Source organism: Macaca fascicularis, chromosome 18 (assembly GCF_037993035.2).
Source record: "Macaca fascicularis isolate 582-1 chromosome 18, T2T-MFA8v1.1".
Taxonomy (NCBI): Eukaryota; Metazoa; Chordata; class Mammalia; order Primates; family Cercopithecidae; genus Macaca; species Macaca fascicularis.
In genome coordinates, this window is record NC_088392.1 from 80,275,695 (window position 1) to 80,286,094 (window position 10,400).

The 10,400-nt window shown below is 33.8% G+C and overlaps 1 protein-coding gene across 3 annotated transcripts in view; it reads left to right on the forward strand.

Moving 5' to 3' along the window:
* Positions 1-8,925, forward strand: part of ANKRD62 (ankyrin repeat domain 62) — an 81,626-nt gene extending 72,701 nt beyond the window's left edge. For all 3 annotated transcript variants that reach the window (XM_005587219.5, XM_045378213.3, XM_045378214.3), the window contains 7 exons: positions 1,296-1,479; positions 2,637-3,560; positions 4,921-5,073; positions 6,799-6,869; positions 7,201-7,279; positions 8,122-8,166; positions 8,787-8,925. In XM_005587219.5, coding sequence (XP_005587276.3) covers positions 1,296-1,479; positions 2,637-3,560; positions 4,921-5,073; positions 6,799-6,869; positions 7,201-7,279; positions 8,122-8,148 — 1,438 coding nt within the window. In that variant the 3' untranslated portion in view covers positions 8,149-8,166; positions 8,787-8,925. The remainder of the gene's footprint in view (positions 1-1,295; positions 1,480-2,636; positions 3,561-4,920; positions 5,074-6,798; positions 6,870-7,200; positions 7,280-8,121; positions 8,167-8,786) is intronic.
* The last annotated feature ends 1,475 nt before the right edge of the window (positions 8,926-10,400 follow it).

Consider the following 10,400-nt stretch of genomic DNA (forward strand, 5'->3'; position numbering starts at 1 on the left):
CTGGAGAGGATGTGGAGAAATAGGAACACTTTTACATTGTTGGTGGGATTGTAAAGTAGTTCAACCATTATGGAAAACAGTATGGCGATTCCTCAAGGATCTAGAACTAGATGTACCATATGACCCAGCCATCCCATTACTGGGTATATACCCAAAGGATTATAAATCATGCTGCTATAAAGACACATGCATACGTATGTTTATTGCGGCACTATTCACAATAGCAAAGACTTGGAATCAACCCAAATGTCCATCAGTGACAGACTGGATTAAGAAAATGTGGCACATATACACCATGGAATACTATGCAGCCATAAAAAAGGACGAGTTTGTGTCCTTTGTAGGGACATGGATGCAGCTGGAAACCATCATTCTTAGCAAACTATCACAAGAACAGAAAACCAAACACCGCATGTTCTCACTCATAGGTGGAAACTGAACAATGAGATCACTTGGACTCGGGAAGGGGAACATCACACACCGGGGCCTATCATGGGGAGGGGGGAGGGGGGAGGGATTGCATTGGGAGTTATACCTGATGTAAATGACGAGTTCATGGGTGCTGATGAGTTGATGGGTGCAGCACACCAACATGGCACAAGTATACATATGTAACAAACCTGCACGTTATGCACATGTACCCTAGAACTTAAAGTATAATAATAATAAAAAATAAACAAAAGCGTAAAAAAAAAATTGCTTGTAAAATACATACTAATCAACAGAATAAGTCAAAAGTGTTACCAGAAAAAGAAACATAAAACATATGGGTAACATCTTAGATTCCTTAGCTTAGTCTTAGATTATTGTCATCTGGAGATATATGTTGCAAGAAGACATCTGAAGGTGCTATCTTACAATGTAAATCATGTTTAGGGACACTTGCAATATTTTATGAAGATGCAAATTTATTTCTAGTGAAGGTATCAACTTGTTTATTAAAAAAAAACTTTTTTTTAAATTAGCTAACTCTAAATGATTCATCCTGACTGAGAAGTAATTATTACTGTGTGAAGAAAAGGTAATTTTTAACTTGTAGCTTTACCTAATAATTTTCAACATCCTTTTCCATAATATTTACTAAAATTAATAATAACAGAAGCTAATCAATTAGCAGGATGTTCCTTACTACCTTTCAATTTATATATGTTCTTTGGAAGATATCGAAGTGAGATATTAACATGAAAACTAGAAAGAAAAAATATTCAAGAACATTGGCACTTTATTAGGATAGTAAACCAGCATATGAGTGTTTTGTTTTTAAAGGATTTTAAGATAAGTATATTTAACTACAGCTGTATCTTACAAGAAGAAGAAGAAAAAAGAAGAAAGGCTGAAGAGTTGTATGAAAAAGATACAGAAGAGTTAAAAATAATGGAAGAGCAGTATAGGACACAAACTGAAGTGAAAAAACAACTTCAACTGACTCTCAAATCATTGGAAGTGGAACTGAAGACTGTAAGAAGTAACTCAAATGAGGTAAATTAATGTTTGGTAAAATTTTACATTTCTAATATTATTTTATTAATATGACTTAGAATATCCCTTTGACTTTATATATATGATGTAGTTCTAAAACAAACTACAAATTTTATTTCATCTTAAAAATAAATGAAACTTACAACTGCAATTATTTATTATAAATCTTGGCTTCAAAGTTATATTTTATTTCAGCTCAAAGACCTTTGGAAAACAATGATAACCCATAATATATACTTAGTGATATTTTGTTGATAAGTAATTTGTTCCTAGTGACATAGTTCAGTGTAGGTTTCCCTATTTCACATTAATTATGGTTTCAAACATTGTGAAAAGGAAATAAAAGTTATCATAATAGTATATGATCTCAGGATTTCCTAAGAAGAGCTTTATAAATTTTACCTTCTTTGGTGTTTTGAAAGAAAAGGTTTCTATTGTATTTGCATGTCTACCCCATGGAAGTAACTGTGATCTGGTGGAGGAGCACTAGAAGCAGAGTCAGAGGACCTAGGAAAAATCCAGGAACTTGCTTCTATTTTTGACCTTTCCTTGCAGAATTGTGATAACTAAATGAATTTATTGATGTATGCATACAAAAGTGCTTAGTACAATGCCCAGATCTGTCATTTATCAATACATGTCATTGTTAAAACTGACTCTAAAAATGTAAGAAAAGTAGAATTATCTATAAAATATTCACAGAAAAAAATAAACTTAAGGAATTTGGAAAATTTCATCTGTCCAGATATCTGCAGAGCTAAGGCTCTTACTATAGGGAAAGTAAAGGTTAGATGTTAGTGTGTAAACCCAGTTTCTAAATGTAATCATAGTTTTTAATCATTTATGTTTTTGGGTTTGTTGAAATTCAGTAAAAGCCTTTTTTAAAAAAAATTACGAGATTCTTAAGTAATTTCTAGTGGTTTCTTTTTTTTTTTCTTTTATAGATCCATTGTCTTCAAATACATTTTTGAACTTTTGAGAATTTATGCTGTAAAAGGTTTGAGGTTTTGATTCAACTTTTTTTTTCCAGTTGGATATCCAGATGGCAACTCTTTCATTGTATAAATGTAACAGGTTATTACTTACTTGGTTTCAGAAGAAATCATAATATGTCATTTTATTGGGTGCTAGTTGAAAGTTTTCTTTGTTTTATTTAGAGTTCTCATACTCATGAAAAAGAAAGAGACCTGTGGCAGGAAAATCACTTGATGCGGGATGAAATTGCCAGACTCAGGCTGGAAATAGACACAATTAAATATCAGAACCAGGAAACAGAAAAGAAATATTTCAAGGATATTGAAATTATAAAGGAAAACAATGAAGACCTTGAAAAGACTCTAAAGCTGAATGAGGAAACATTAACAAAAACAATAACCCGTTACAGTAAAGAGCTTAGTGCTCTGATGGATGAGAATACAGTGCTCAATTTGGAGCTAGAGAAGGAAAAACAAAGCACACAGAGACTGAAAACAGAAATGGAATCATACCCTTGTAGACTGGCTGCTGCCCTACATGATCACGATCAATGTCTGTCAGCAAAAAGAGACCGACAGCTTGCTTTCCAGAGCACAGTAAATGAATGGTGTCATTTACAAGAAAATATTAATTCTCACATTGAAATTCTTTCTCAGCAACTTTCTAAAATTGAGAGTACATCCAGTGGCCTGGAAACTGAGCTCCATTATGAAAGAGAGGATCTCAAAGAAAAGACATTGGCTATAGAACACATGCAAGGAGTCCTAAGCCGAACACAGTGTCGACTGAAGGACATTGAGCACATGTACCAAAATGACCAACCTATTTTTGAAAAATACGTGAGAAAGCAGCAATCTGTAGAGGATGGACTATTTCAACTACAAAGCCGAAATCTGTTGTATCAACAGCAGTGTAATGATGCTGACAAGAAAGCTGACAATCAGGAAAAAACAATAATTAATATCCAAGCCAAATGTGAAGATACTGTAGAAAAACTTCAAGCTGAGTGTAGAAAGCTAGAAGAGGACAATAAGGAGTTGATGAAGGAATGCACTCTTTTAAAAGAAAGACAATGCCAATATGAAAAAGAGAAAGAAGAAGGAGAAGTAAGTATCGAGAAAAATAAGTATTTTTCAAACTTTCTGAAGTAAAATTTAAAGTATATTTGGTTATGGCTAAACACTGAATCAAGTTGAATATCAAAATACATACGTGATCAACAGTTCTGCTCTATCACCTTAGAAACATAACTTGTTTCCAGCAAATAAAAGTTAGAGCTAGGAGATGCTTTCCTTTGAGTAAAGACAATGTGACACTTAGGAAAATTTAAGCATTTCAGTTACAAAATATTAATATAGACTAACATTTATAATGTAGTCTTAGACTGCTGAAATAATTTTAATGTCTGTATGTTGCCACATTTTAGGATTATGATAAAGCAGATATAAAGAAATATGCATACCTAAAGTGTTATTTTGAAATTGATTCAATTAATTGGATTACTTTCACAGTTAATTCCACATTTCCCAGATGAACTAAAGTGTATTTCCTATTTTATAATTATTCTTCCTCAATAGCTTCTAATGTATCTTACTTGATATAATTTTATTTTTATTCATGTCAATTTGACTTAAATCTGAAAATAATTCAGTCTCAAATTATGTATTGATACAACCATTCCGTTCTTTAAAGACATCTTTCTTACATTATAATGTGGGGAAAATGTGGTAAATGTTAGCCAAACCATACTTGATTTAATCTTCCCACTGGCATTTATAACTTACTTTCAATTTTTCAGTCATAATATGGTCATAATTTTTATTTCAAGGCTCAATGACTCTCATTTGGATATAATGTTGTCCAGTACAAAGATAAGCTTAGCTGTCTGTGATTTTTTGGTTTCACATTGGATCCTCATTGTTAGACTAATGAGGGCTGGTAGGAATGGTGGGAGTAGGGAAGAGAGGCACAGCAGCTGAGGTCAGGGAGGGAAGTGGAAGCCAGGTTACCTAGAGCCTCTGAGGCCATTGGCATGTTACTTTTCTTCTGAGATGGAAATCTATTGGAATGATTTGAGCTGGTGGCTGAATATGTGAGGAACTCTGAGGTTGGTTTGAGCTGCTGCTTATAAAAAAGAGAGAAAACATTGCACAGTGTAAAATTCACTACCACCAGTCCCACCCACATGCCTGTTTCTTTTTGAGACCTCAGAAGGTTTTTAAGCATTGCAAATTCATCAGTGGACTGAATCTGTTGTATGAGTAACACAGCACCAGTTTGGCACAAAGATAACACCTTCTTTATCCTTAACTGGATTCAGAAGTAAATAGGAATGTGTACACATGAAGAAGAATCAATGTGTGTGGTGATATTTCTCAAAATGTATACGTTAGAGTTAAATACTATTAACAAAATTTAATAATAAGGTGATACGTAAAATCAATAACAAAAATAACATCTTACCAGGTAGTCATGAGACAGCTTCAGCAAGAAGTGGGGGATACCCTGAACAAACAGTCACTGTCAGAAGCTATGCTAGAGATTTCATCACAATGTCACCATAATTTAGAAGATGAGACACGAGATTCAAAAAAGAAATTAGACCAGCTGAGAAGTCAAGTATGTATGAAACTTAGCATGTCAACAGTTACTCTGTAGCTGGTTAAATAATATCAAGTGTTTCAGGACACTAGTTTCAGTGGAGAGCTTTCTTTTGTATTTTCATTATAATTAATTTTGTTAAAATTTGATTATAATATACCCATTTCTCAATCTCTGCCATGTTTTATAATTACAAATATTTTTCTTAGTATTTCCCCTTATGAAAGTTGAGAATTACACATCATTTCTCACAGAAGATTAGAGAATTATTTTTTCTTTTTACAGTATATTTTTAGTGATTTTTTTCATTGCCACGTGGAGACAAGCCAGATTAATTCAGAGGATAATGTCTAATGGAATGTTTCAGAAAATTTTCTTTTTTTAATCTCTACTTTTCTGTGTGAATAAAGACTTGTGCTTCCTTCTTTCATGGTTTCTGGTTAACTTGTATGGAAAGGCCATTCTACAGAATAAATTAGTATTTTGATGAAAATCCTTACTCTGACTTTATATTGGGCTATAGTCATAGTCATAGAACTATGGACAGTTAACATTTGCCAACATGTATGTGTCTACTTTCTCTTGTTTAAAAAAATAAAAACACAAAAATTTACAAATGGGGTTATAGGAGGTCAGCAAAGGGTAGGTTTGAGATGTTTGGGTGGGTCAAATGGGCATTTCGACAACATGGCTTCTCCTTTGGCATGTTCAATGGACTCTCTGCAGTTGAAGATGACACTTTTAAATAAATTGTCTCCTAATGATGACGTGAGCCCTGCCACTCAATAGGAGAATCAACGGAACCTGTAGGATCTTACCTGAAATTTATCTTGTCTATTTTAATTATTTTTCTGTTTATTTTGAAATTTTCTTGTGGTTTCCCTGGAAAGGAAAGATGATGCTTAGTTTTAAATGTTAAAAATGGGCCAGATGCCATGGGTCACACCTCTAATCCAAGCACTTTGGGAGGCTGAGGTGGGTGGATCACCTGAGGTCAGGAGTTTGAGATCATCCTGGCCAACATGGCGAAAATCCTGTCTCTACTTAAAAAAAAATACAAAAATTAGCCGGGCATGGTGGTGGCGCAAGCCTGTAGTCCCAGCTACTCGGGAGGCTGAGGCAGGAGAATCGCTTGAACCTGGTGGGTGGAGATTGCAGTGAGCCAAGATGGTGCCTGAGTGAGACTCCGTCCCCAAAAAAAAGTGCAAGTTTTCTTGATATAACAAAAGTAAATGGATATAGACAAAAAAGAAATGAAATTATAGTTGATATAGTGGTGTTTGGAATTGAAAAATATAAATGCTTACTATAAAGTAATTTCCTGTGTTTCCCCATTTTACCAATTTTGTAAATGTATTTGATAAAATATAAATTAAAAAAGAAAAATACTGTGTTTTAATCGTAGAGCATAGGTCAGTAAACTTTTCTGTAAAGGGCCAGGTAGTATTATTTGAGACTTTGTGAGCCATAAGATCCTTGTTACAACAGCTCAACACTACAGTTACAGCACAAAAGTAGCCATAAACAATATGCAGACTGAAGGGGTGTGGCTGCATTCCAGTAAAATTTAGTTAAAACAGGTAATAGGTCGATTTGTCCTAGATTATCATTTTTTAATAAAATAGATTGTGATAGTCTAAAATAGTATTTTATATATAACCATATTTTGTTCATTCATTCACCTATTGATGGGCATTTGGGTTATTTCCACACCTAAAGGTTGTTTTTAATTCTTTGTTTTAGTTGCAAGAAATGCAGGATCAACGCACAGGGACTCTAAGATGTGCTGAGGAGATGCCAGACCACGTGCAAAAGTAAATTTAAAGCAGCATACAAAATTTCTTGAGTATTTATAAAGCAAATGAGTAGTGTAGTATGAGAATTATATCAGTTAAGATAATAAGTGTGTGAAGCCAAGGAAAAATTTCAGCTTTAAGCTATTTTGAAATGCATAAATTTTCTACATTATTTTTAATTTTACACATCATCCACAAAACAAAGGTAGAAAAATAACAGTTGCTCAATTTTCTACTTTTCAAATATCTCAGAATTTATGTAATTATTCCTTCAGATGTTTGTTCACAATTTATATGATTTTTTAAAAAATTATGTCTGACAATAATTATTTTAAAATATATATTTTAGGCTTAAAATAGAAAATGCCATGTTAAAAATTAGAATGAAAAAGCGAGCGAACAAAATTGAGCAGCTTCAGAAAGTTTTGGTAAGTTCAAGTTCGATAAGTCAATCTCTTATTTTCTGTCACACTGAAAAGGAATTTTATTTTTCTCATAGGACAGATTGAATATCCCTTGTCCAAAATGTTTGGGAGGACCAAAAGTGGATTTTTTCAGATTTTGGAATATTTGTATACACCTAATGAAATACCTTAGGGATGGTACCGAAGTGTAAATGCAAAATACATTTATGTTTCATATACACCTTATGCACATAGCCTGAAGATATTTTCTTTCTTTTTTTTTTTTTTTTTTTGCCCGGGGTGGGGGTGCAGTGGGGCACAGATTCTTGATCTGTCGCCCAGACTGGAGTGAAATGGTACGATCTCAACTCACTGCAACCACCGCCTCCCAGGTTCAAGCAATCCTCCTGCCCCAGCCTCCCAAGTAACTGGGACTACAGGTGCGTGCAGCCACAGCAGGCTAATTTCTGTATTTTTAGTGGAGACAGTTTCACCATGTTGGCCAGGCTCGTCTCGAACTCCTGACCTCAGGTGATCCACTCGCCTCAGCTTCCCAAAGTGCTGGGATTACAGGCGTGAGCCATCACATCTGGCCTGTACAATGTTTAACAAAATGTTTTGCATGTAACAAAGTTTTAATTTGTGTTTCCATCACAGCCTGTCACATGAGGTCAGGTGTGGACCTTTCCAGTTGTGGTATCATGCATGTGCTCGAAAAGTTTCAGATTGTAGAGCATTTTGGATTTCAGATTTTCAAGTTAGGAATGATCAACCCAGATTAGAGATGCTCCTTGACTTACAAAAGGGCTACATGATAATGTCTCTTGTTTAACTTAAACATTATTAATAATATTTGACTTTTTCAGATGCAGCAGGTGTGCAAGAAAACATAACTGCAGAAGTAGACGAAGGTATGTTGCCAAAAATTATGAATTAAATTTAAATCATGGATTTCTGAAGTAAATGTAAATAGTGAATGGGTTGCTTGGTTAACAAATACCACATTAAATACTTACACACATTACTGAAAGATGTGACAACATAAACATTCATAATGAAAAGTATACTTAGGCCTCATTAGTTTATCATCTTCCATAGCTTTTAAAAAAATCTTAAGAAGTCTGTGTGTATCCCTTTTTTTCCCTGGCTCTACACTTGTTCCATCTCTGTGGAACTGTCAGCTTGCACACTGCAACTGTTCTCAGAAAACAAAGGTATCATCAGCTTCTCAAAGTTATGGTAGCGATTTAAGGCCAAGAGATGCGAGACTCATGTATCAAGCAATTACAGTTCATAAGCAGTCACTTGACCAGTCATATTAGAGAGAGAGAGAGAGAGAGTGTGAGAGTGTGTGTGTGTGTGTGTGCGCATTTTATGCGCATTTTATGTATACCTGGTTTCTGGACTCTGTTCTGTTCTATTGATCTCTTTATCTTTATGCCAGAATCACACTGTTACAATTTTTGTAGCTTTGTAATAATTCTTCAAACTGGGTTGTATTTTCCTCTAAATTTATTCTTTTTTTTTTCAGAGTTATTGTGCATTTCTGTGTCATCTACATGCCATGCGAGTCTTAAAACCAATTGTCAATTTCTACAAAATACCTGCTTGGATTTGGGCTGTGATTACATTACGTCATGAGAAAGTATGAACATCTTAACAATGTTGAGTCTCTCAACCCGTGAATAAGGTATTTTCTTAGATCTTCTTTGATTTTTCTCAACAATACTTTTTAGTTATCATTGTACAGATATTTTGCATAGTGTGTCAGATATATTCCCAAGAATTTTATTTTAATGCTATTATAAATAGTATTATTTTTAAAATTTCAATTCCTAGCAGTTTATTTCTAACATATAGAATTATAATTGATTTTTGTATATTGATCATATATCCTGCAATGTGGCAAAACTCACTGGTGTCAGTAACGTTATAATTGATTTCACTTGGTTTTCCACATAGATGATTATGTCTGCAAATAAAGACCGTTTTACGTATTTCTTTTCAGTCTGGATGCTTTTTATTTTCCTCCATTTCTTTCTTCCTCCCTTCCTTCCTTTCTTCCTTCCTTCCTTCCTTTCTTCCTTCTCCCAACTCCCTTTTAAAAAGTGGTTACAGTGGCTCGAATCTGCAGTACAGTGTTGAATAGAAGTGGTAGGAGCTGACATGCCTGTCTTATTCTCGATCTTAGGGGAAAGCATTCAGTCTTTCATCATTACATAGGATGTTAGCATTAGGTATTTTAAAGATGCCCTTTGACATGTCAAAGAAATTATCTTGTATCCCCAGTTTGCTGAGATTTTTTTTTTTTTTAATGAAAAATGTTTAGTTTTCTCAAATGCTTTTTCTGCATCTAATACATAATCATATGGTTTTTTATGTTAATATAATTAAAGGATTAATTGATTTGGGGGAGAAAGTTAAGTTGATATTTAATTTAAAATAATTTTTAAATGTTTTTTCTTGAATTTTTTAGCTTAAATCTTGTATTCTGTTTAAAATGCTCTAAACTTTGTCAATTCTTTTTGAAAGTTCTGGTGAAATATACATAACATAAAATTTAGAGTTTTAACAATTTTTGACTCCATAGTTCAGTGGCATTAAGTACATTCACAATGTCATACAACAATCACTATCCATTTCTACAAGTTTTTCATCATCCCTAAAAGAAATTCTGTACCCATTAAACATCTTCCCATAATCCCTCTCTTCATCCCTAGTAACCTCTATTCTACTTTCTGTCTCTATGAATTTACCTATGCCAGGTATATTATATAACTGAAATCATAAAACATTGGCTTTTTGTGTCTGGGTTATTTCACTTAGCATAATGTTTTCAAGGCTCATCTATATTGTACAGTATGTATCGGTAGTTTATTTCCTCTTATTTGCAATTTTCTGTTGCAGAGAAATACCACATTTTATTTAACAGTTGATGGACATTTGGATTGTTTCCAGGTTTTAACTATTATGAATAATGTACTGTGGACACATATGTGGACATATGTTCCTCTTGGGTGAATACTCGAGTGAGAATCGAGGTCAAATGGTAACTGTTTAATCTTAAGGAACTGTCAGGCTGTTATTCAACACAGCTGTACAATTTTATATTTCCGCCAGCAGTGTATGAGGGTTCCAGTTTCTC